The following is a 27971-nucleotide window of genomic DNA, read 5'->3' as shown; positions in this document are numbered from 1 at the left end:
TAGTTGGAAATGTAAAACCCCAAATTAATTGGATGTTTCCTCCAGTGAGAGTGCAATGAAGGATCACTAAATAGTTGAGCCCTTATGTGACCGTGTACTACACTCCACCAGGCAGGCCCTTTGCAATGAGATGACCGCTCATTCCTCTAAATTCCAGGGGATAAAGGCCTAAGGTTTTGCTCATAGAAAACCCCACTCATCCCAGGCATTAGTTGAGTGAACCTTCATTGTACACCCTCTAAAGGAAATATTACTTTTGGTATTTCTAGGTTTTGCACCTCCAAGCTGCACCAATGAGCCTGGGGCGCACCCACAAGAAGTCAGGTCTATATAAACAAGCCAGCCCACAAATGGAAATGAGACACATTGGAGACAGATTGTAAACATAGAGCAAGGATGGCCCCAACATTTAATGACACCGTGCTGTCTTGGGGTTAAGTCAGGGGTGAGGAGGGAGTAGACTTTTCCTCAGCAACAGGAAGAAACCTGCATCTCTCATCAGGAATGGAGATAGGGGAGGGAGGAGACAAACAAATGGCACATTGCACTCTGGAGGCAATGGAAGTTCAAATATGTAAGCAGGTTGGAAATGCGTGATTGAATTTACTGATTCAACTATATTTGCCCGCCCAGTAGCTGGCGACAATTAAAAATAACTGACGTCAGCTGACTTCATCCCATCAATGATCAAATTATGTCAAGACTGAATAATTGAGGATCAAGGTTGTGACTTTGCTGTAACTAAATCATATTGCTTTGTGTTTGCCCACAGAATGGGAGGAAAACTCGAATGTAGCACTGAACCTGGAAACGATCTTCAGCAATAAAAGCTGCAGTAATAACGAGTTCCAAGAATTACATCTAACTATTAATCATTGCAATTTTCTTTTGGAATAGGCTGCCATTGAGTGCAATAAATGCAGGCTCAAATGAATGTTTGCAATTAAATGCAAATGAGAAAGAATGTGCAGATGTTTAGGTTCAAACTAGAATGGGTTTCAAAATTCCACAAACACAAGATGTGATTTAAATGTTTTTTTTTATAAATTTAGAGTGCCCAATTCATTTCGTCCAATTCAGAATGGAGTTCAGTTACGAGTGGCGTACCACAAGGATCTGTTCTGGGGCCGTTGCTGTTTGTCATTTTTATAAATGACCTAGAGGAGGGCACAGAAGGTTGGGTGAGTAAATTTGCAGACGACACTAAAGTCGGTGGAGTTGTAGACAGTGTGGAAGGATGTTGCAGGTTACAGAGGGACTTAGATAAGCTGCAGAGCTGGGTTGAGAGGCGGCAAATGGAGTTTAATGTAGAGAAGTGTGAGGTGATTCACTTTGGAAAGAAAAACAGGAATGCGGAATATTTGGCTAATGGTAACATTCTTAGCAGTGTGGATGAGCAGAGGGATCTCGGTGTCCATGTACATAGATCCCCGAAAGTTGCCACCCAGGTTGATAGGGTTGTGAAGAAGGCCTATGGTGTGTTGGCCTTTATTGGTAGAGGGATTGAGTTCTGGAGCCATGAAGTCATGTTGCAGCTGTACAAAACTCTGGTACGGCCGCATTTGGAGTATTGCATACAGTTCTGGTCGCCTCATTATAGGAAGGACGTGGAAGCTTTGGAACGGGTGCAGAGGAGATTTACCAGGATGTTGCCTGGTATGGAGGGAAAATCTTATGAGGAAAGGCTGATGGACTTGAGGTTGTTTTCGTTAGAGAGAAGGTTAAGAGGTGACTTAATAGAGGCATACAAAATGATCAGAGGGTTAGATAGGGTGGACAGCGAGAGCCTTCTCCCGCGGATGGAGGTGGCTAGCACGAGGGGACATAGCCTTAAATTGAGGGGTAATAGATATAGGACAGAGGTCAGAGGTAGGTTTTTTACGCAAAGAGTGGTGAGGCCGTGGAATGCCCTACCTGCAACAGTAGTGAACTCGCCAACATTGAGGGCATTTAAAAGTTTACTGGATAAGCATATGGATGATAAGGGCATAGTGTAGGTTAGATGGCCTTTAGTTTTTGACTTCCCATGTCGGTGCAACATCGTGGGCCGAAGGGCCTGTACTGCGTTGTATCGTTCTACGTTCTAAGGGGCAATTTAGTGTGACCAATCCACCTAAACTGCACATTTTTGGGTTGTGGGGGCAAAACCCACGCAAACACGGGGAGAATGTGCAAACTCCACACGGACAGTGACCCAGAGCCGGGATCGAACCTGACCTCTGCGCCATGAGGCTGCAGCACTAACCACTGCGCCGCCCTAAGATGTGCTTTAAAAATGGATGACCTATTTACTAATCGTCTAACAATTCTACACCTCATCTCCCATCACCATGAAAAGGCCTGCATCTTTCCTCCATTTTGTGAGGCTCCTGTGCTTTGCTTTCCCGCCTTGGGAGAACACGACGATAACTTTGCAGACTACGGTGGAGAATTGTGGTTGGACCAAGGAACATGGCTAGGCGCACAAGCACGAGCCAATCCAATATGGCAGTCTGCAGTTGTGATTAGGTGGTGGAAAATTGGGAGCTTGTTGTCTCCAAGGTAGGCCAGAGGCTGGAGTATGGAATTGAAGATGACACTTCAGGTGCAGACTGAAAGGATGACTGCTCTCTTTTGGAGGGCCCCCCCTCTCTCAGATGAGATGCTAAACCAGTTCCTCGGGTAAATGCCAAAGGGCTCATGTCACTGCAAATTAATAGAACGAATTTCCCTAGATTAACTGGCAATTTATCACATTGCTTTGTACAACGTTGTTGTCATATTTCTCTACAAGATCTGCCTCCTGTGCCACTGACTGAAGTACTTGGGATGCGTCGAAGTTATGGAATATGCCATACGAATCAAGTTCCTACAGGGGTCACGAACAATATTTGCCCATTTAAAAAATAAGACATATTATCCATCAATTTTATTTAATACTTTTATTTTTTTTTAAAAACAGTCAAGAAGCAGTAATGGTTGAACACAAGTGTTTCCTTGTAGCATTACAGGTTTAAAAAATGTTTCAGAATGCCATGCCCTTCTCCACAGCTGCCAGAAACTGATCAAATGCATTGAAATCTCCCCCACACTTGTCACTTTAGTTCAACACAGTAACCTCAATGTTATTTAGCCAATTGATTTTGTGGCCTTAAACACTCATACAGAATGTCACCCAGTCTTCTAACCAGCTCACACATCCGTTGCAGAAAGAATACGCCCTCGGCCTTCAGTGAAGGGCTCCATCTCAACAGCCAAATGGCCACAAGCTCCATGGTATATTTGGTCTACATACTCACTTTGATTGAGTTGCCCATTTAAGACAAACGGGGAGAATTTTTTTTCTCTCGGGGTGGGGGGGCTGAGAGTTTTTGGAACTCTCTTCCTCAAAACAGAATAAAATGAAAATCGCTTAATCACAAGCAGGCTTCAAATGAAGTTACTGTGAAAAGTCCCGAGTCCACCGGTTCAGGGAGGTTGGTACGGGAATTGAATCCGCGCTGCTGGCCTTGGTCTGTTTTACAAGCCAGCTATTTAGCCCACTGTACTAAACCTGCCCCAAAGCAGATTCTTTGAATAATTTAAGGCACAGCAAGATTCCTGATAAGCTTTCACTGCTCACCCTTGCTTATCAGGGGTAGGTGGGAACCAGGTCAGACTACTGAAAGTTGGAGCAGGCTCAAGGGGCCGACTACTTACTTGCACGTTTGTGTAACCTCAGCCTCTCGAAAGCCTGGATTTGGACTTCCTATATCGACCCAGTTCTGAGAGTTGGAGTCAGGTTAGACTGTTGCTGCCTAAGCATGTGATGTGCACCCAGTTACTCAGGAACCAATAGCTGTAGATACTTGTTAAAATTTCATCGTGCTTAACAGATGTTGACATTTTTAGATCAGATACAGATTACACACCCATTTGTTCTGTAGCATTGAAAATTTAGTGCATTTAAGTGAAACGTTATCCACAATGAAGAATGTTTTTCCTCACTGCATTGGCTTTCTCAAACTAAAGCAGTAAGTTGCAAACTGGAAACTCTCAACTAACCAGTTTCTTGGTGACAGCAAGAAACATTTGCATTTATATAATGTCTTCTAGCAGCTCAGGACATTCCAAAGTGCTTCACAGCCAAACAATACCATTGAAATGCAAGAGATGCTCTACTGTAGGCAATGCAGCAGCCAGTTTGTGCGCAGCAAACTCCCACCAAAAGAAATGTGACAATAACAGATTTGGTTTGAGTTCATTAAGGGATAAATATTGGAGAGCGCACGAGACAAAAAGTCAACAAATTGTCCAGTACATTTCTCATGTTGGCAGTGTGCCGATTCACGAAAGGTGCCCTGCTATTTAAGATTAAATGACTTATAGTATTGACTTGATAAATTGTGAGATGTTCTGATACCTGCAAAAAGATTTGTCTCTTGCTTGCGTACTTTTTGGAGATGGTTCCATGGGGTTCAATAGGACTTAAATGCAAGCAGTAAAGGTTCTACTATCCAATCATGAAAATGTTTCTAAGGATGCCATCAGGCAAAAACTTCTCAATCATCATCAATCTCTTCTAAATTTGAAGTAAAAACATCACTAATTATAATTTCTATCTTTTTTGTGTCTGCCAATTTAAAAAGTGCTATTCCTTTTTAAAAATAAAATTCAGAGAACCCAATTCATTTTTTCCTATTAAGGGGCAATTTAGCGTGGCCAATCCACCTACCCTACACATCTTTGGCTTGTGGGGGCGAAACCCACGCAAAAACAGGGAGAATGTGCAAACTCCACATGGACAGTGACCCAGGGCCAGGATCGAACCTGGAACCTCAACGCCGTGTGGCAGCAGTGCTAACCGCTGCACCACCATGCTGTCCCGAAAGTGCTATTCCTTGAGCCACATTTTGTTATTTCCTTGTGCTTCTCAGACTTGTAACTGTTACTTTTTGGCTTAAGATTCCTGCTGTGCACCATCAGATCATTCGATGCATTGGGGTTGCATTCCCCTTATTGTGAATCTGTTCACTTTCAAGTAAGAGCTTTCAAACAAGTGCTGATAGCTGTAATATTTCCACGGGCCCTTTGTCAGAGTTGGTTTAGATTGCTTTGCAGCCTTTAATAGGTCAGCGTGGATCCAGTATCAAATTTATAAAAAGTTTATAAGTTAGGCTCAAACACAGCCACATATGTCTGTGAGGCTGTATAGATAATCAAGGATGGCCAACTTGGAGACGAGGCGGTAAGGGAAGGCAAATATTTAACATTTTCAGCCAATAATATTGTTAATAGTCCATCAATTTATAAGCATTTCAACACTGATAGAGAATACAAAGACAAAATCTCGAGGTATTAACAGTTGGAATCGGCAGGATAATCTATGTTGGCACAAGACCTGAAATGTGTGGAATGAATTTGCATTTTCCATGACGACCTTCATAATCCTCTAAAAAATGAATGAACAAGCCCCAGTGAAATTGGAACACCTAGATTTGGACTGAATTCAAACATGAAGGCACAGGGCTTTTAAAAGAAACAATGGTCTAAGATTGTTTAGCAAAGTCTACTTTAGCTATTCCTGGTATCCCATTCAGTAGATAGGTAACTTCACTTCCACACACAGGCTGCAATTTTAATATTTTTCCAAAAGTTGAAGGACACTTAAAAATAAGCCACAAGGACAGACATAATTGGAAATGTTTCAATACATACAAGCCTTTTGAAGCAAAATATTGGCAGCTCAATGCAGGCGAGGCAAAAAAGTAGTTGGCGCTCAAGTTAAAAGGCACAGGATCTGTTCGAAAATCTTAAATCTCAAAACTAACCTCATGACTGGCGCATTCTGCTGACAAGTTATTTGATGCCAACAGTTATCTGCAGTTTTGAAACAGATATGCCAGGGCATTTCCATGCTGTCTTTTATTAGTCCACCACCCCCACTCACTGACACACTGTTGGAGGAATGCATGTATTTTTTTGTGCAATCTCCCTTTCCAGAAATGAACTTAACACACGAGGAGAACCTTTAAAAACACAGCACACATACTTTTAGCATAAATGAGAATCTAAAAAACAAAAATCAATGGATGAGGGACGAATTGTAAAACTCCAAAAGTAAATCGATGAAACGCACAAATCTCAGGATTAAGAGGCGTCTCATTTTTAATTCTTCTGTGCCCGAGGCAGGAGGGACAACAACGTTTCCAGCTGTATTTGATTTTAAATCACGATTACACTTTGAAATTTCAAAAATATAACAGCAGAGATCAGGTCACAAGGCTACTGACAGTCATAGGACTGAAATGTAACTCCCCGAATGGAAATGAGACAGTTTGATTTCAAAGACACCAATTCAGCAACAGCTACAACTTCTGGCAAAACTACATGCGAGTGAATAAAATTACATTTCAAAAGGTATTTGATTTGTTGGCGGATGGAACAGGATAATAATTGGACTACCGACTGACTTGACCTGCTGGGGGCACAAATGAGGGCAATAGAAAAGAGGATACCCTCTCCAAACACCTCTCCTGTTTCCCTGTTGGACAAGAGTGGAAGGCAACTGAAAACCAGACTTAAAAAAATAAAAGTCAAAGAAAAAAAAATAACATAGTAACTCAGTTTGTTTACTTTAATGTCGTCTCATCCACGTTTAATACCAGCCATCTCTTTCCAGGTAATCTTTGAAATTGAAAACATCTTAATGCCTACACGAGTTTTTGAAACCCTGTCTAGATACATTTTGCCAAAACGTCTTCGATCAATAAGAAAATAATCCATTTTGAAAGTTACCTTTGATTTAGCCACCCCGTGGTGCACTCAAAACCAAAATATCCATAAATTCTGAGTCCATACCAGAAACATACAAAATTATTCTCATTCGGATAGTATCTGACTCTAGAAAACACACATCACAATCTTGTTTAGTGTCCTGAGATACCAGATTAACACGCATCCATTTTCACTGTGATATTATAACGGCCAAGCAAAAACTCAAATCTGCAGTGGCTTCTTTTACTTGAACCGCATTAACGATAAACACTGCTTCACCGCATACACCTTAAGAAGCTTTCAGGAGAAAATAAAGGATGTGCAACAATTCTGTGTATGTGCTAATTCCGTGCAACATCATTCCAGATTTGAATCCAAAAATAATGACAGCCCAACATATGCACATCAAATAGCGTGTGCAGGGAAGTAACAGTTCTTAAAATTGCCTCTGTTCTGACAGAGTGTAAAAGGCCAGAAGTCTCCCTATCAGAATTCAATTCCTTGTACCCATTGTAAAAGTATACATAAGCCAAAAACAATTCTTGTAGAATCATTCACATTAAGTTGTCAAAATATTGACTAGCTGCAATTATTCTTTTAAAACAAAGGCTTAAAATATATTGAAATGGCAAAAACAGCAACTCTGTACAGCCAAGTGCATTTTCATGAAAAGCTCTTGTTCAAAAAAAAATTCTTAAAATGGTTCTACTGCTCAGTCCACTGATTTTTTTTTTTGTTATTGTGTTTAGATGGCATCTCTGCATTATCCTCACTGTTGAACAAAAATGGACAGGATTAAACACTGAAGGTTACAAACAGAGGTTACTACTCGTCCGATCCCACAGTTCTCTTTGCTCGCTTACGGGGCGACCTCCTTGGGGACGTTTTGTCTGTGGAAAAATAAAGTTTATGTAATTAGAAATATTCCAATTTTCAAAGGGTCGAGTGACTGAGAAATTTAGATAAGTATGAAAACAATTTTAAATAATCCAATCAGACAAACAGACCAGTTATTTTCAATGCCATGGTATTGGGCAGCACAGTAGCATTGTGGTTAGCACAATTGCTTCACAGCTCCAGGGTCCCAGCTTCGATTCCTGGCTTGGGTCACTGTCTGTGCGGAGTCTGTGCAGAGTCTGCACGTTCTCCCAGTGTCTGCGTGGGTTTCCCCGGGTGCTTCGGTTCCCTCCCACAGTCCAAAGACGCGCAGGTTAGGTAGATTGGCCATGATAAATTGCCTCTTTGTCCAAAATTGTCCAAAAAGGTTAGGAGGGGTTATTAGGTTACGGGGATAGGGTGGAAGTGAGGGCTTAAGTGGGTCAGTGCAGAATCGATGGGCCGAATGAACATAGAACATAGAACAGTACAGCACAGAACAGGCCCTTCGGCCCTCGATGTTGTGCCGAGCAATGATCACCCTACTCAAACCCATGTATCCACCCTATACCCGTAACCCAACAACTCCCCCCCCCCCCCCCCCTTAACCTTACTATTAGGACACTACGGGCAATTTAGCATGACCAATCCACCTAACCCGCACATCTTTGGACTGTGGGAGGAAACCGGAGCACCCGGAGGAAACCCACGCACACACGGGGAGGACGTGCAGACTCCACACAGACAGTGACCCAGCCGGGAATCGAACCTGGGACCCTGGAGCTGTGAAGCATTTATGCTAACCACCATGCTACCGTGCTGCCCCTTCTAAACCATTCTAAACAAGAATGGTCTCCTTCTGCACTGTATGTCCTATGTTATTATCATAAGTAGGCTTCAATGAAGTTATTGTGAAAAGCCCCTAGTTGCCACATTCCGGCATCTGTTCGGGGAGGCCTGTACAGGAATTGAACCTGCGCTGCTGCCTTGTTCTGGATCTAGGTAGAGCAGCATAGTGGCTAGCACATTGCTTCACAGCTCCAGGGTCCCAGGTTCGATTCCAGGCTTGGGTCACTGTCTGTGTGGAATCTGCACGTTCTCCCCGTGTCTGCGTGGGTTTCCTCTGGGTGCTCCGGTTTCCTCCCACAGTCCAAAGACGTGCAGGTTAGGTGGATTGGCCGTGCTAAAATTGGCCTTAGTGTCCAAAATTGCCCTCAGTGTTGGGTGGGGTTACTGGGTTATGGGGATAGGGTGGAGGTGTGGACCTTGGGTAGGGTGCGCTGTCCAAGAACCAGTCCAGACTCAATGGGCCGAATGGCCTCCTTCTGCACTATAAATTCTATAATACGGTAATTAGCTTTTGTCCACAAAGGACCAGAGCCATCTCACTCCATTAGATAGAGATAATTAGTTATATATAGCCTGAGGGGCAACACTCTACAGATGTGGGGTAAGGCAAGGCCTTCATAAACCACCACAACTGTTGCAGGGATTGAACCGTGCCATTTTCTCCATTCTGCATCACACTTTAGCCTACTGACCTTCTACCAATGAAGTTTAAAAAATGAAATTGGAGTAAACTTTCTGCTGCGATGAAGACAGTGGTATATATTGTATTTTATATCTGTTTCAGTATTTTTTTATGCCTGTTCAGATAGTTATATCACTGCTGCAGTAATATTATTAAAAGCCTGGGTTAAAGGTATATATATCTGTTGCAGTAAAAACACCTGGTTTAATATACAGGCGAACTTTGTGTCTGCAAAAGGTACAATTAAGATGTCGTAAAAGTGAGATCATCATTCATTTCAACGATGCACTTGTTACAAAGAGAGTCCGAGTGTAATTTTGTTACGATTGCTGGAGAGTCTGTGGGGAGTAGATAATTTGACACATTGCGTTTTGATTTGGGTAAGCAGGTCAGGGGATCGTAGTGGGATTAAAGATTATGTAATTAATGGGACACGCCAGGTAGTTTAGTTTTTAGGTTTGCTGGGAGCTTTGAGCTGAGCAGCAGCTTTTTGCAAAGGCTGTCATATTAAAAAGTAGTAGTTCTCCCTCTCTCCAAGCAATATTTCCAAGAAATCTCTATTCAATGTAGCACACGTACCTCAGTTTGCGAACTGTATTTATAAGTGGCATTTGACCCGTGATGGGTTTTGCTTAATTGGAGAAACAGAAGTAGAAGGGTTTGGGTCTTCCCCAGCTCAAGGTACTGTTAAATAAGAGATCAGGTAAACACAATCTACTCTCTGCCTCCGAGCTAGCATCAAGTATGCAGTAGGGTGGCAATTCTTGGATCTTTTTTCATTCATTCATATTAAAATGCATTTCAGGTTGATAAACACAATTAGTTATTTCAAAATAAATGTTTAAAATATGCCAAGTAGGTGAAATGCAGAAACCTAACTTCTATGACCACAAAAGCTTGTTAGTAGAAAAATGTCAAATGTCTGCAGTCAAATATCATGAACCTGGGAACAGGCTTCGAGCTTCAGCATTTGAGAGCTGGAAGATCAAAAATAAAAATTTGCTAGGTGCTGAAATTTGACTGTCATAATTAAGGTTACAATACTGGATTGCGGTCTTCAAAGAATGTTAAACCCAGGTACTTATTTAGTGACATTTCGACTTGTTTTGACTTCATTTTGTGAAGACTGGTCCCACTAAAACGTGAATTTAAAAAAGTGGAGGGCTCCTTTTCCAACTACTGAATACTATATATAGTTTTGTTCAGCTTAATCTCTTTTCAACCTACTTGTGCATGCTACAATATTCCTCATACACTTACCTACAGTCATCAAAGCCCCAGAACCAAAAAGACAGATTACATTTATTTGGCATTTTTCATAACCTCACAGGTGTCCCAAAGCACTTTACAGCCAATGAATTGTTTGAAGTGCAGTCACTGTTGTAATGTAGTAAAGGTGGCAGTTAATCTGTGCACAGCAAGCTGTCCCACACACAGTAACATGGTAACAACCAGATTAGATATTTTGTGACAGGAAAATAATATTGGGCAGGAAACCAGGATGACTCTCCAGTTCTTCTATGAAATGGGATATTAATGTCCACCCGAGGGTTAATATCCGTCCCATCCGAAAGACGGCACATTTGACAATGCAGCGCTTCCTCAGTACAGTACTGGAGTGTCAGCCTCAAGTTGCTTTTGAATCTTAAGAGTGGGCCTTGAACCCAGAAACTCCTGAATTGGAGAGGAGTGCCCTACCAATGGAGCCAAGGTTAACACGTCAAGGGCACCATACTTGTGCCCTTCATTGCATGTTGGAATATTTTCTATAGTGCGTGCCTTACTATTCCACACAAAATGTTTGCACCTGGAGACCATGAAAGTGAAATCTGCAAACATTATGAACAGAATCAGTAATGTTAACCAATAAGCTATTTTTCTAATGCGCCTTTAAACAAATGGAAGAGATCACGCTGAATAAAAGTATATGTTACACCATACAGAAAATTAGGATGGCAAAAAGTACTAAACAGAACTTAATTACCGTTGGTCATATTCACTGCTGGATTCCAAATCCATTTAATAATAATGGATCCAAAGTTATAACCTGTACCCACCCAAAGCTCAAAAAACAACAGTATTCCAACCTCAATTTTGAACTTTTAGTAAAATATATATAAACAATGGAAATGTTTGATCTCACCTCGTCTACTCTGCACTGAAGGCACAAGAAAGGCAAAGCAAAAGATAGCAAATATATTAGAATCAATGTCTTAGAAATCATTTTCTGTTGAAACAACGAGTGCAGATTTATACAAGAGCAGCAAGATGCATGTTTCTCAAACTTACAGTAGAAATGCATCCACCAACATGCAGGAAACCAACATCAATGGAATTCTATTCACGATTGCTAAGTGCCGCTAGCAGAAAACGACCAAAGCATAAGTGATAGCACTACTGTTTTTGAACTGCTTTCTAAAAGTTAGAGGGGGCAGTTGGAAGCACTTGGTATGCAACTCCAATGCAATTTAGATTTAGGATAAGCAAAGCAGGTGTGCTACGATGAGCGAATAGTCTTAAGATGCATGGAATTTCATTTCTCTACAGGTTCTTGGCTTAAACTACAAGTGTGCTGAGACAGTCTAAACCCAGTGGTTATTGCTGCTTTGCAACACAGATGAGACAGTCAGCATACACTGAATACAGCATGTACATAGCAAATTATTAATAAGCCTCCATAAACCAATGTTTTAAAAAACACAATACATTCAGTAGAGTTTACCTAAACAAATGGTGCTTGATAATCCATTCCTTGCTAATTTTGCAGTTTATTAAATCTTAAAGGCACATGAGTTCAACCAAAAAAAAGGACAGTACCCTTACAGCCCTGCACACCGTTTCATTGACTGTCTATTAACCATGTGCAAGAAACTTACTAATTCCTGAATGTGCGATCCTTAAAAATGAAATACAGCAAATTGTGAACAAAGAGCAAGTTGACAGAAAAGCCAGCAGCAGAAGCAACAGATGTTGTCACATTTCTCATGCAGAGCAAGATACTCCCGATCAGGAGGGCCACTTGAACAATCTGTAACACTAATATATAGTTGTACAAAAACCCCCTACCATCAATGAAAATAGCCCAACTGTTGGCATTACTTCAGCAACGTAGCTCGAGTCAAGAATGAAGGTTCCACCCCCTCACTCCCCATAAAGGATAATGTGTGTGAGATATGAAACATTCTGCACTCCCAAATTTTGTACTACAGGTAAGAGTAGCTCAACTTGTTACCTGAAAACCAGCAGAGAATGTTACTTTGAGCCACTGCACACTGGCTTTTGTCTGCTTGCCCACATTAGGGCGGCACTGTGGCTAGCAGTTGCTTCACAGCGCCAGCGTCCCAGGTTCGATTCCCGGCTTGGGTTACTATCTGTGCGGAGTCTGCACGTTCTCCTCATGTCTGTGTGGGTTTCCTCCGGGTGTTCCGGTTTCCTCCCACAGTCCAAAAACATGCAGGTTAGATGGACTGGCCATGATAAATTGCCCTTACTGTCCAAAAAGGTTAGGTGGGGGTACTGGGTTATGGGGACAGGGTGGAAACGTGGGCTTAAGTAGGGTGCTCTTTCCAAGAGCCAGTGCAGACTCGATGGGCCGAATGGCCTCCTGCTGCACTGTAAATTCTATGATGAATGTCCACAAAGAAAACAATAAATCAAGTTGAACAAAGATTTGAGTAAATGGCGAGCTGGTTAGGTTGGGCCCTACTCTGGATTGGTTCTAGCTTAGAACTTACCCCTCTAATTCCGATTGGCACACGGCCTTAAAATGTAAAATGCCAGACATGAACTGCTAACTGAAGATCAATACTGCACAAGAACCGGATATAAAATTGATATAGTCAACTGTGACTGAACATATTGCGCGATAACAAAAACAGATTGCTTGGAACAACATGCCAGGGTGGACACCCAAAATCCAGCATGATCTCGGTTACCCAGCTGGCAGGTTTGGGGTACTGCACCTGTAGGGCAACCTCAGCTCAGCCAAATGTTAAGTTCAGCTGTCAGTTTATGATAGTTTCTTTCACATCTCCACGGATCCAATTCCATAGGCTCTGTCCCCTTCCAGTAAGCCAACTGCAAAATTAGTATTACACTTGATCAAGGATGATACCAGAGTCAGTCTGGCATTTGGAAGAACCATCATTTTTAAATAAGTCGTCAACAAATCAAACTCTTAAACATCAGACCAACCAAAGCCAAGCAACCAAGCAGTTTCCATGTAAATGCAAGAACTGGAACCCTGTATACCCAGCTCTTTTCTTAACCCCAAGTTACTTACTGATTTGATTCAAAGTCTCTTGAGGAATCCAACTCATGTCTACATTATTGTGGTTAGATGTACCCATCTCTACTTTAGAAGTCGGCCGTCTTCTCTGAATGGGAGAAGAAAATAAATGTTAAAAGCAACCAAAACAGGCAGGTTTCACAAACAAATTTAATCAAAGGGTATTAAAAAGACCCCTATATGACCTTGGCGGACATTTTAAATTGGTTGAACATAGAGGATGAATGTAAGCATACAACCCGAGACTTAGCACAGCATCTGAATGTGAGGCATACCGAGCCTGAGGCTTACTTTAAAAATTAGTAAAATGCATTAAAATTCTGAGGTACTTCAGGCTTAGTGTTAAAAACATTCAGATATGATAAAGTGCCACAGAGGTTTGTTGCATTTCATAAATAATAGCGTACTGGTTTACAGGGTTTCCAATGGCCTGCAACATTTAAGAAGCATTCAGATAGTGGGTTAATAGTGGGTTCAGCAGCATGACTGGGGGAAGGGGGCTGAATCATAAAGTGGGAAGTGCATGTTTTCACATCATCTTATTGTTGCAGAAAGGAGCCAATGTTGGAGTTGCCAAAAATGGCAACTTTTGCTTTAGGGCCAAACTGCCAAGTCCTTGCTGGCTAACAAGTAAATGCCTGCATTACAGGAAGCAAAGTTGCATTTTCCTAGAACTAATATTAATACTCTTCCACTGAAAAAACATTTTGTAAGAACAATCCAAGCTCGAATAAATTAGTCAATCATAATCAGCAAATTCATTAATTTGTTAAAACCATAAGTACCATGTTGCAATACGACTGCCCGAATTCAGAACTAAGAAATGGACAGAATTAGATTCTGTACAAAAAATTCCACATGGTCGAGTATGAATTTTTAGTTCCTTTGTGGAACATACGCATTTGGAGCAGGAGTTGCTATAAGATCAGACTGTGGCAGGCGCTGGCAATGGCACTGCTTCTGATGGCTCCAGGAAGGTACTTGGTGAGTCCGGTGGTGGTGGCCACTTTGAAGATTTGGAGGCAGTCAGGCAACATTTTAGGCTGGGGGTCAGGGTGGATGGACATGGAAAACGTTCATATGTTTTGGTCCTGCCCGAAGCTGGAAAGCTTTTGGAGGACGGTATTTAGCATCATCTCAGGGCTCTTGCACATGGATGTGGAGCCCGGTCCCCCTAGAAGCCATATTCGGCTGTCGGACCAGCCCGAGTTGCAGGCGGGAGCGGATGTTTGAGCCTTCGCCTCGCTGATCGCTCAGACGGGTTCTGTTGGGGTGGCGGTCAGACTCTCCACCATATGCGTTGGTGTGGCGGGGGGGACCCACTGGAGTTTTTGACCTTGGAGAAGATAAAGTTTGAGCTGAGGGGTTGAAGGAGGGTGTTCTACAATTCTTGGGGGTTTGTTTATTATGCACTTTCAAGTGTTGGTTACTGTTGAAGGGGGTGGGGGTGGAATTGTCTCTTTTTAAAATATTGTTGGGCTTGTTTTTGTTCCTTTTTGTATGGTGAAAATGAAGGAAACATGGTGAATAAAAATATTTTAAAAAAGATCAGATTGTAGTTTCTACTGTTTTAGCTACCCCCTAGTCAAGAAACTCACTCAGCCTTAGAAATATTCAATGACTCAGTCTCCACTGCCCTCTGGGGTATATAATTTCAGCCCTCAAGATAAAAGTTCTGATCGGCGTTTTAAATGGGAGACCCATTATTTTCAATTCGTGTCACCGAGTTCTCGTTCTTGCCCACAGGGGGAGAAACATCGTCTCAGTATCCACCCTGTCAAATCCCCTCAGGATCTTGTATGTTTCAATAAGATCATATTGCATTCTTCTAAACTCCAATATATACAGGCTCAAACTGGCCAACGTTTCCTCATTAGACAACCCATTCATGCCAGGGATTAGTTCAGTCCACCTTCATTGCGCTGCTTCTAATGCAATTATTTCCTTTCTTAAATAAGGACACCAAAACTGTACACAGTACACCAAATGTGGCTTCACCAGTGTCTTGTACATTGGTGAACCTCCCCATGATACAATCCCATTTTGCCTTCCTGATCACTTGTTGCATTTGCACACTAACCTTTTGCAATTCACGTACCAACACACCCAGATCCCTCTCCGTTTAAATAAGAGTCTGCTTTACACACATTATACTCAATCGGACAGATTTTTGCCCACACAAAACCTACCCATATCCCTTTTCCGGCTCCATGGGTGAGATCATCTGGCTGCCCATGCCAGCGGGATCTTCTAGTCCCGCCGATGGCGCACTCCCACCGTGGGTTTCCCAGCAATGTAGGGTGAATTCAATGGAAAATCTCATTGACAGCGCCAGGACCAGAGATCACACCACCTGCCAACTTTGGGCTGCCTTTCACTGCCACAAAACAAGGCATGGGGAGGCCAGAGAAAATTGCCCCTTTCGTTCTCTTCACAACTTATTCCCTTATACTTACTATCTTCACCTTATCAGCAAATTTAGCAACCATACATTCAGTCCCTTCCTCCAACTCATTGATATAGACTGTCAATCGCCCAAGCTCCAGCACAGATTCCGGTGGATAATTGCACTGAAGTTAGAAGTTCTTTTCATTTCTTCTAACTCTTCCAGGGGAACTATTGGTGTAAAACTGACAGAACCGTCTGAAGTTAGCAATTTAAATCACTTTGTCAGATGGTTCCCAACGCAATTGCCCTGGGGAAGTTAGCCTTTATGGACAATTGGTGGGTAAACCCTCACTTGGGAACGTCCGAGAGGGATGCCCCAACGCATGTTTGGGATACTCCCCAAATCCTAAACTTGTCCAGGAAATTATGGGCCAATGTAAATTTCTATAACATTACACCATTTCCCTTTCACAAAACCATGTTGACTTAGACCTTTTAAGTGCCCTGCAACTGAAATCGCATGTCAAATACCGTGTCAACATGTAAACATTATAGTGTCAGAGAAGGACTTCTTTAGGTTTCAATACTCGTTTCTCTAGGGAACAAACACGCTCTGGGTGGGAGGAAGGTGCAGCCTGGATCAAACTCCAGATGCTGAAATATTCATAAACAGATGGCCAAAAGGGAACACATCAGGAATTAAATCCATTGCATTTTACCTACCTTTCTAGATTCCAGGAGCTGGTGGATACCAACCACAACAAGTAAACCAAGACCAGTCAGGAACATGTACAAGAAGATTCTAGAAATTGAAGTGTTAAATATTAAATTCTGGACCTTGAATAGAAGGAAAAAACAAATGCAACATATTTTCACCTCTGTTTCAGAGCCCTACCCACAGATAAATTAGGAATGACGTCCGAGTGGTGGAATGTGGGATGCACTCAAGGATCTGATCGTCACTCTTGAACATCTTTCACCAGTGTGTTAAAGGCAGTACTGACAAAGACAGTCCATCCATAATTGGTGTTTGTGGGGGAACGGGTGATTTTGAGCGCATAACCCCACAAACGGTGTCTATAAAACTTTTGAAGGACTCAATGTTTAAAATATGATTCAAGAATACGCCTACAATTGATAGATTATAATAGGACTTCATATTAAAAATGTACATACATAAAAAGAGAAAATCTCGGCTTTCCAATGGATTTCAGAACAGATTGTTTGCTCTACAAAGTGAGTTCATGCTGTGTTAAGTGTAACATATGTGCCACCCCAGAATATTTTCGCAGATCAGTTTCACATAAATAGTTAGGCCCCTAGACAGTGAAACTTGCACTATTATCTTGAACGGACTGCATGCCTGTATTGTCATAAGCCAAAAGTTACTGAATACAGCGTATTAAGGATAATTAATTACTGCCTGACAAGGGGCAGTAATCCTACAGACATTTGGAAAGTATTCAAAAGTACTACGAATAGGAGTAATCAAATGTTTGTTTATTTAAATAAGAAATATGAATTTCATTCCTCAGTTTAGACTTAATCCATGGCTACTGTGGAACTGGATTAAAAATATTATTCTAGATTGTCTAAACAAACTACTGTGGCATGAGGCTGGGGAAACATTTTAAATTAAAATTGCCATCAAACTTCAAGATCTTGCCGATTTCTTCCCACAGTGTATGAAATATGACACTGCCTGGCAAAGATCAAAACCGCCTAGTAAAAGTTTTGAACTACATCATACATTCCAAGCCGAACTGGTTAACAGACTTACAAGAGTAAGTAAACTGCTAAACGCAGATATTAAATGGAAATAAGACTATAGTTTGTAGAAAAGAAATCAAGCACTTTCAAGTTAAATGTAGTGGACACATCCAATTATAACATGGATTGGGATGGTCCAGCCAATAATTTATCTGCAGTGGGATATCCGAGTGCATATTTGAAGCGGCCAGGCACTACTAAGTCACATGCCGAGTGTGACTGAATTTTAGGGAAAGGCATCACACACGACTCACTCCCTAAAAACAAAAACATTTCAGCTACTCGAATTAGTGCCAATGTGCGAAACTGTATTTTTATTAACAGGTCTAAATTTACATATGCAACTGAGCAAAAAGGCTCAATTTTATATCAGAACCAAAAAACTATTCCACCTGAATAGACTTACCAAATATTAGAGTCACAAGATAATCATGGACGATGATAGGCTTGGTTCATATTAACTGAAAAATCTCCTAGAAAATATCACTCAATTCGGTGGCACAGTGGTTAGCATTGCTGCCTACGGCGCCGAGGACCCGGGTTCGAATCCCGGCCCTGGGTCACTGTCTGTGTGGAGTTTGCACATTCTCCCCGTGTTTGCGTGGGTTTCACCCCCACAACCCAAAAGATGTGCAGGGTAGGTGGATTGGCCACGCTAAATTGCCCCTTAATTGGAAAAAAAAATAATTGGGTACTCTAAATTTATTTAAAAAAAAAAAGAAAATATCACTCAATTAATTGCCTTTTATATGACTCCCAAGTTTTTAACCCCCAATGACCAGTTGAAGATGCCTGCAGAAAATTGGAGGTGTTGGGAAGCAAAACTCAGGCATAATTTACTTCGACAGTAGTATTGTAATAATTAAATTAATATTGTAACAAACCACAGGACACCAGGCATAAAGCATTCAAATTCACTATAATTCTGCTGCAGAAATGGGATACAATAACCTCTCCTGGACACTTACGTCTCCCCATCCAGCCCATCCTCCCGCTCAGTTATCGTAACAGTCTGGTTGAAAACAGCATCACGGTAAACGTTGCCCTAAAAGAGAAAAGCAAAATTCAGTTATCCAGATAAATCAACCAAACTGCAGACCACACTCCTAGCTACCTCACACAAACTCCCGCTCCAAGCAGATTGAGACGGATGTACTTACACTGCCATCCTTGTAGTTGAGATTGATTACTAATCCAAATGGTCGACCGCCCATTGGTTCAGCAGGGATAAATGAATATTCAAATGTAGCTTGACGCTGGGACTGCACCAATGTGTTCAGCTGTAGTGCTGTGAACTGCAAAAGAGGCACTTCATTACTTATAAACTGAATTTTAACTTTATTCCACATTACTCAAAGGTTTAAATGAAGTGCTATAGAACATAAAAATTAGGAGTAGGCACCTCAAGCCTGTTCCACCATTCAATACGATCATGACTGATTTGACTGTAACCTCAATTCCACATTACCACCTACCCCAGAAACCTTTCATTCCCTTGCTGCTCAAGAATCAGATCCACTTCGTTAAAAGAAATTCTCTTTTGTCAATTAAGGGGCAATTTAGTGTGGCGAATCCACCTATCCTGCACATGTTTGGGTTGTGTGGGTGAGACACGGGGAGAATGTGCAAACTCCACAGGGACAGTGACCTAGGTCTTGGCTGCCGTGAGGCAGCAGTGCTAATCACTGTGCTGCATGGAGCCATATCTACTTGTGCCTTAAAAATATTCAAAGATTCTGCTTCCACCACCCTTTGAGGAAGAATATTCTAAAGTTCCATGTCTGTCACAAAACATTTCTCCTAATCCTGGTCAAATGGGCGACCCCTTATTTTTAAACAGTGACCCCTAGTTCCAGATTCTCCCACAAGAGGAAATATCCATTCTCCATCAAGACTGCTCGACCACCAAATCTATTTTATCTAAATTAGTTAAATGTTTTCATTTACATCAGACGATAATTGTGGTTGTTGGAGGTCAATCATCTTCGTCCAAGGACATCACTGCAGGAGTTCTTCAGATTACTATCCCAAGCTGAACAATTTTCAGCTACTTCAATTACTGTCCCTCTATAAGGTCTGAAGTTGAGGGAGGTATGGATGTTTTGCTGATGATTGCATAACATTTAGCACCACTGGCAGCAACTTAAGTCCATGTCTATACGCAGTGAGATCTGGACATTCGGATTTGGACTATTAAGTGGAAAGAAACATTCATGCCACAAGTGCCAGGCAAAGATTGTCATTTGTTGGAGATGGTCAAACCATGGCATTACCATCACAGAATCCCAGACATCCTTGAACTGAATCAGGCAAATAAATACTGTGGCTAAAATAACAGGTGAGAGGTTGTGAATTCTGCAGCGAGTTACTTATCTCCCGACTCCCTAAAACCTGTAACCTGTCCATCATGTACGACGCACAAAATTAGGAGTGCGATGGAATACGCTCCACTTGCCTGGATGAGTACAGCTCGGCACCATCCAAGACAAAACTGCCTGCTTGATTGGCACCCCATCCATCACCATAAACATTCACCTCCCCCACGAAAGATGCACAGTGGCCGCAGTGTGTACCATCTACAAAATGTACTGCAGCAACTCACCACGGCTCCTTTGACAGCACCTTCCAAACCAAAGACATTTACCGCCGAGAAGGACAAGGGCAGAAGATGCATGGGAACACCACCTTCTGTATGATCTTCCCAAGCCACACACCATCCAGACTTTGCACTATATCACCATTCCTTTACTGGTGTTGGGGGGTCACAATCCTGGAATGCCTTCCCTAACAGCGTTGTGGGGGTTCCTACACCACATATATGGCAGCGGTTGAACAAAAAAAACTCACCACCACCTTCTCAAGGGTAATTAAGAATGGGCAATAAATGCTGGTCTGGCCAGCAACACCAGTATCCTGCAAATAAATGGAAAACTGTACTTAATGTAACATGATTAGGATTTGTTAAAAAATAAAATTACTCACATTCTGAATGTAGAATTGATAATCCTGAGGGTAACGAAAGGAGGCATCCAAAGATTCAATGACAAACTCTTCACTGCCCTTGTTGGTAAAACCAACCAAGAATTTCACAATGTTGTTCGCTGGGAAATCTAAAAGGCAATTAAGAACGAACATCACAGAAAAGATCCAAATACCTTCCCAGAACCAATGTGCAAGGATAGTGAGAGTAGAACAGAAAGATACAATCATCAATGTCTATATTATTAATGTTGCATCAGTCATGAATAACATTCTTTCCCATCTGTGACAGGGCCATGTAACTGATGGATTTACATGCTAAGCAACACTGTAAAGCTGCAAGCATGACCCTTAGCTTTTATTTGTTTGCCAATTGAATGCTCCATCCCACTCTGGCCTCAGCTTCCTACACTGTTCCAGTGAAATACAACAGGAGTAGGTAACAGCACCTCGTCTTTCAATTAGGCATGTTACAGCCCGTCAGCTTCAACACAGAGTTCAACAACTTTAGCTCACGACTACACCCATTTTTCTTGGGTAACAGATGCTAGTAATGGTTCTGCTGTTAATAACCTACACCTCACCTGGAGCCATCTTTTGTTTATTTATCTATTACCACCCCTTTGTGTCTTACAGAGTAATTCCTTGTGTCATTTAATCATGCCTGCTTTAAACAATGTATATTTATTTAGAGAGATCGGAAATATAAAGCACTGGGAAAACTCAGCAGGACTGGCAGTATCCGTGGAGCGAGAAAAACAAAGTTAAAGTTTTGATTCCAGTATGACTTCATTGGAGCTCAAGAACTCCTGAGCTGGACAAGAAACATTACCTTGTTTCTCTCTTCACAGATGCTACCAGACCTGTGTGTGTTTTCCCAGCACTTGCTGTTTTATTAGATTTCAGTGCCTTTAACGCAATGAAATGTCCCAATGTAGTTCACAAGGACAATTATAAAATTTAAATTCATAAAATTATGAGGCCAAACCAAGGAGATATCAAGTCAGATGACCAAAAGTTTGGTCAAATATGTCGGTTCTAAGGAGTATCTTAAAAGGAGAAAAGCAAGGTAGAGAAGCAGTGAGGAGGCAGGGGGGTTATAAGAGGGAATTCCAGAATTTTAGGGCCTAAAGTCATGGCCACTAGTGGTGGAGCTATTACAATTGGGGATGCACAGGAGGCCAGACTTTGAGGAGCACAGATATCCCAAAGGTTATGACATAGAATTTACAGTGCAGAAGGAGGCCATTTGGCCCATCGAGTCTGCATTGCACTTGGAAACAGCACCCCACTTAAGTCCACACCTCCTACCCATACCAATAACCCAGCAGCCCAACCCCTTTGGACACCAAGGGCAATTTAGCATGGCCAATCCACCTAATCTGCACATTTTTGGACCGTGGAAGGAAAGCGGACGCAGACAAGGGGAGATCGTCTCCGCACAAACAGTGACCCAAGCCGCGAATCCAACCTGGGGCCCTGGAGCTGTGAAGCGACAGTGTGACCACTGTGCTACCATGCCCCTCTTAGGCCTTCTGGGAAGACGCGGTACTTAAAAATCAGGAGAGTTCGCCCCACTGACCTGGCCAATATTTATCCTTCAACACCGTAAAAAGATATTTGTAGCAATACTGGCAGTTTGATCTTTTATGTACACAAATTGGCTGCTGCATTTCCCACACTACAAACAGTAAGCATACTTCATTGGCTGTAAAGTGTGTTGGGCATCCGAGGCACTATATAAATACAACTTCTTAATTCCAACAAAATACGTACCATAAGGAAACAGTGGGACTCTGCTGCCAACAACTGGCACGTAATAAGAGAGGTTATAACAGAGGTGGGTGGATTATTACTCTAATTGAGATCTGCATTTGCACTCAAAGTAACGAATGAAAATTGCTGGAATGCAGCTGTTCCCAAGAGGGAGCACTTTTTATTTGCTTGCCGTCCTCTTCCACGACCTCCCCCAAAAAATTGCAACTCCTTCATTTGCAGATCAAAATGCAGGGTACACCTCTGTGAAACCTCAAAGAACGATGGAGAGGCAATAGACGTGAAATATAGATACTTTATACTCAGCCGCAGGGTAATCCAGTTCTATCTCTCTCTCTCTCCCCCCCCCTCTCCAAACTAGCTGGAAAAATTAACCAATTCAGGACATTTCCCTCCCTCCATAGAACAGAACCAAAGCACGAGTGGCCGAGATCCCTTTCACCAGTTTCAGCGTCAATGCTACAAAATATTCCATTTATCAAGGCTCAGTTAAGTCTTTGGGCAGGGGAGAAAGTGGCTGTTTTTCGATGTTGCTGTGAAGGTCCAAGGAACAAATAAAGCTCAAATTGCTGTGCACCTTGCCCCCATGGTCCAGTGTGGCACTGCAGCGACAAATACACAGGAACAGGAGATGACCATTTCGCTTCTCTAACCTGTGCCAGCATTCAATTAAATCCTTGCTGATCTCTATATCATCACTTTTCCACATTGGTACCATATCCATTAAAATACCCGTGCCTACTGATCTCTGGTTTGAAACTGGGAGATTTTCAGATTTCCATCACCCTTTCTGTTTGGAAGTGCTTCTGACATCACCCTTTAATAACTAAGTTCTAATTTTAAAGTGTGCTCTCTTTGTTCTTGAGGCATAATCTTATAATTAGTCAGGTCGTTTAGAAGCAATGTCAGGAAACACTCCTTCACAAAAAGACTGGGAAGCTGCCTGCTCCATGCGGCTTGATTACTTGCTGGATCAACTTGCTGAGCCATTAGGGAGCTCAGCCTAGACCTGGCTTGGTTACAAACGGCTCTCAGAAGCTCGGGGCAGCATGGTAGCAAGCATAAATGCTTCACAGCTCCAGGGTCCCAGGTTCGGTTCCCGGCTGGGTCACTGTCTGTGCGGAGTCTGCACGTCCTCCCCGTGTTTGCGTGGGTTTCCTCCGGGTGCTCCGGTTTCCTCCCACAGTCCAAAGATGTGCGGGTTAGGTGGATTGGCCATGCTAAATTGCCCGTAGTGTCCTAAAAGTAAGGTTAAGGGGGGGTTGTTGGGTTACGGGTATAGGGTGGATACGTGGGTTTGAGTAGGGTGATCATTGCTCGGCACAACATCGAGGGCCGAAGGGCCTGTTCTGTGCTGTACTGTTCTATGTTCTATGTTATGGGGCTGGAGGAGGTGAGAGGCTTTAGTGCAAGTTTTAACAAAATGTTTGCAATTAAGGGGCAATTTAGCGTCGCTGATCCATCAGCCCTGCACATCTTTGGATTGTGGGGGTGAGACCCACGCAGACACAGGCAGAACGTGCACACGGACAGTGACCCGGGGGCCGGGATCGAACCCGGGTCCTCGGCACTGCGAGGCAACAGTGCTAACCAATGTGCCCCCGTGCCTCCCCGATTTGGTGCAAGTTAAGATATGGATAGAGTTTTGGATGACCGTAGGCTTATAGAGGGCAGAATGTGGGAGATAAGCCAGGTGGTTGTTGGAATAGATGACCCCAGAGGTAATGACGGCGTGACAGAGAGGTTTTGCAACAGCTGAGCTCAGATACGGTGAATCCTAGCAATTTTACAGAGCTGGAATCAGGCTATCATGGAATGAATGGGCAGCATGGTGGATTGGCCACGATAAATTGCCCCTTACTTGGAAAAAAAATTGGGTACTCTTAAATGTATTTAAAAAATGGCATGAATAAGGCTGAAAGCTCATCTCAGGATCATATCTGACACTAAGATTGCGAACAGACTGGTTTAGACTGTTGCCAGGGAGACAGATGGAGTCGGTTGCTAGGGAATGGAGTTTGGACTGAAATGATTGCTTCAGTCCCCCAATATTTAATTGGATCAACAGTTTGATAATTCAGCAACAGTGGAGGAACAGAGCAGGAGCTGGTGGTGAGGTAGAGCTAGGTGTTGTCAGTGTACCTATGAAAACTACTACTGTGTCTTTAGGCGATGTCGCCAAAAGACAGCATGTCATTGAGAATTAGGAATGGGGAAGTGATCAATCTTTGGGTGACACCAGAGACAACGGTGCAAGAGGGGCTGGTTTAGCACACTGGGCTAAATCGCTGGCTTTTAAAGCAGACCAAGGCAGGCCAGCAGCACGGTTCAATTCCTGTACCAGCCTCCCCGAACAGGTGCTGAAATGTGGCGATCAGGGGCTTTTCACAGTAACTTCATTTGAAGCCTTCTTGTGACAATAAGTGATTTTCATTTAATTTCAAGAGGAGGAGGATTATGATTAGAACCAGGTAGAGTGTAGCTGGACTCAACAATAGAAAAGCACTGAAGGAGGATGGTACAATCAACTTGTGTCAAAGACTGCAGACCCCACCAAAGATTTGCCTTTGTTGTTTCCTTCACCTTTTTTTCTTGGCCTTTCACTTGCTCTTAAATAGTTAATTCAACTTCTCCCAGTTCTGATGAAAAAACATTAAGGTGAAGGATCTATGCTCTCTGTACTGATACTTGCTGACTATCTGAGTATTCCCCATTTTCTCATTCTATTTGAATGCTTAGGTAGTATCTATGTAGTCACTGCTGTAATCTAAAACACATGGCATCCAATTTGTGCATATCAAATTTCAACAATGATCAAGCAACCAGTTTTAACAATGGGATATATATTTTTTTAAATGACTGGGACGCCAGAAGAAATTCTATCTCTTCTTCTAATAATGTGACGGGATCTTTTTACGTCCCGTGAGGGAGCAGACTGGGCCTTGGTTGAATTTCTCATTCCAAAAGGGCAGTACCTCCGAGTGCAGCACTCCCTCAGTACTGCGCTGCAACGTCAGCCAGGATTTTGTGCTCGAGTCTCTGGAGATGGACCTAAACCCACAACCATCTGACTGGGAGGAGAGTGTGCTGACTCTGAGCCATTGTTTGAGAGAATGTGCATAACAATATGGAAGCCAAAAGGCTGAAAAACTCAACAATGATGTATTTTAAAAGAGATTACATTTCTAACAGATTTAGTCTAACAAGTCATTTGCCTCGCTTCCAGTCAAGGAATATAAAGTTAAAAGGGATGCAGAATAGACATTTAAATAAAACAGGACAGTTTTGCTATTGGATTCGTAAACTAAATACCATATTTTGAGCTTATAGATTAAGATGACAATGTATTTTATGCTTACAATTGTTTTCCCTACCTTCTCCCTTCACAAACAGAATAGTTGTGTCAGCATTGGGAGAAGCTTTAGGTTCCCCAGAAGTCAAGTCATCTTCTTCCTCCTCCTCTTCCTCTTCTTTTTCATCTTCTATCTACAGAGACAAACAAAATCACACCATATTACAAATGATTAGTTACAGCGTTTGAAATTGCCCAACAACATGCACAAGTGTCCCCGTGACAAGAACATCCTCAGAACTGAACGATGGGTACTAATAAAAACTATTAAAAACTAAAATGTTAAACATCCGTTAAATAGAAATGAGCACACAATGATGCTGTCAATCAAAGCAATATTGTTTGGTACCATAGTTGCAGCATTTTGAATGATGACCACAAAAAAATCTAAAATTTTAAATTAGTTAGAAAGATTAAAACAAATCAGGAGTGGGCGGCACGGTGGCCTAGTGGTTAGCACAGCTGCCTCACGGCGCTGAGGTCCCAGGTTCGAATCCCGGCTCTGGGTCACTGTCCGTGTGGAGTTTGCACATTCTCCCCGTGTCTGCGTGGGTTTCGCCCCCACAACCCAACAAAATGTGCAGAGTACGTGGATTGACCACGCTAAATTGCCCCTTAATTGGAAAAAATAATTGGGTAATCTAAATAAAAATAAAAAAATCAGGTGAGTATTAACTGTGACAAATGGTGAAGAAATCTTGTTTTTAAAAAATCTTTCATGGGATGTGAGCATTGCTGGCATTTGTTGCCTAATTACCCTTGAACTGATCACTTCAGAGGACATTTTAAGAGTCAATGATACTGCCATTGCATCATCTGGCAAGGACAGCAGATTGCAACAGATTTAGTTCTTATGTTCCAACAAAGAACAATTCTGTCTAATTCCACCTTCCAGCTCTTGGTCTGTAGCCCTGTCGGTAACAGGTACTTTGTATCTCAAGTACAAATCTGGTGTTCTCGATTAATAAGGGGATCAGGGGTTAGGTGGAAAAGGCAGAAGAATGGGGACGAGGAACACATCAGCTATGATCAAATGGCAGAGCAGATTCAATGGGCCAAATGGCCTACTTCTGCTCCTATATCTTATTTCCTTCCCTCCAGGACAGTTGGATTTTATGCCAATCAATGACAGTTGCCATGATCCCCATCACTGATCACTCATTTTATACTCCAGATTTATTAACTGATTTTAAATCTCCTAACTTCCAGGATGGGATTTGTCCCCAAAGCATTAGCCTGGACCTCTGGATTGCTAGTACAATGACATTATCACTCTGCCACCACTTCTTCCATACATATAGAACAAAATATAATAGCTCGTTACAAGGCTTCAATGAAGTTACTGTGAAAAGCCCCTAAAGACGCTTTAGTTGGAGCCTGCACTCATTATATGCTTTTTTTTAAAAAAAAGGAAAATCTGTTCCCTGGAATGTTAAATAAAAACCCAATCCAGTGCAAAATAACAGCACAGAATGTACTATAAACTCAACAAACATTAAATTCTACATCTTCAAACAGTACTGCATAACAGAAACATCATGGCAACTATTAAATTGTACTATTGAAAACACTGCCGCCCTTGTTAATTAGAAACAGAACTGAAGAACTCACAACGTCTGTTGGTTCATCCTCTTCTATTTCTGCTTCATCATCTTCATCTTCCACCACAGAATCATCGATACCTTCCTCATCCTCTGTTGGGTCATCTGCAGCGACTAAAAGTCCTGCACCTATTTTCACAAAGAAAAAGTATCATTAGTTACTTCCACAGACAATATTTTCCATTTAGAGACTGAGATTTTGCAGAGATGAAAGCTATTTTTAAGTGGATCATTTGGTGACAATGCTTATTTCCTCAGACTGCGTAAAATTGTTAGTGGGAATGTTTGCAAACTGCAAGTTTATTCTCGATCAATCCAAGCAATTACACTGTACAGTAGAATACCTGTGTCCCCGAAAATCAGCAGTGTCCAAAAGCCACACTTGCACTCCAGTGAACTCCACCCACCCAATCCAGCTCAGAGTTGTTGAGCATTGACGCCTGATGCTCCTGCGCCCCAGCGAGCTTTGACCCCATCCCACGCAGTGCAGATGTGGCAGAGAAGGCTCAACCCATCCAGGAAGAAAAGATATTTGCAGAATCCAATGAAGTAGAATATTTAGCTATGTACTGTAGTAGGGATCAGAACATTTGCCTATTCTTGCTACAGTACAGGGTATCTGTAATGTATTTTGATGCCATTAAGACCAGCCAAACAGAAGCCCAAAGGCTTAAC

The 27971-nt window shown here is 42.2% G+C and overlaps 1 protein-coding gene across 4 annotated transcripts in view; it reads right to left on the bottom strand.

Annotated features, from left to right (window-relative positions):
• Positions 1–2924: 2924 nt before the first annotated feature.
• The window catches only part of ssr1 (signal sequence receptor, alpha), a 32338-nt gene continuing 7291 nt past the window's right edge, over positions 2925–27971 (bottom strand). The window contains exons 2-10 of one of the 4 annotated variants that reach the window (XM_038796617.1): positions 27307–27425; positions 25703–25829; positions 20571–20698; positions 18749–18883; positions 18557–18633; positions 16542–16620; positions 13425–13518; positions 11286–11300; positions 2925–7625 (exon numbers count right to left, since the gene is read on the bottom strand). In XM_038796617.1, coding sequence (XP_038652545.1) covers positions 7561–7625; positions 11286–11300; positions 13425–13518; positions 16542–16620; positions 18557–18633; positions 18749–18883; positions 20571–20698; positions 25703–25829; positions 27307–27425 — 839 coding nt within the window. In that variant the 3' untranslated portion in view covers positions 2925–7560. The remainder of the gene's footprint in view (positions 7626–11285; positions 11301–13424; positions 13519–16541; positions 16621–18556; positions 18634–18748; positions 18884–20570; positions 20699–25702; positions 25830–27306; positions 27426–27971) is intronic. The other 3 variants (XM_038796620.1, XM_038796619.1, XM_038796621.1) reach the window with 3 other exon arrangements.

This window comes from Scyliorhinus canicula, chromosome 5 (genome assembly GCF_902713615.1).
Source record: "Scyliorhinus canicula chromosome 5, sScyCan1.1, whole genome shotgun sequence".
Classification (NCBI taxonomy): Eukaryota; Metazoa; Chordata; class Chondrichthyes; order Carcharhiniformes; family Scyliorhinidae; genus Scyliorhinus; species Scyliorhinus canicula.
The sequence above is the reverse complement of the archived record's forward strand: the minus strand, read 5'-3'. Positions and strand labels throughout refer to the sequence as shown.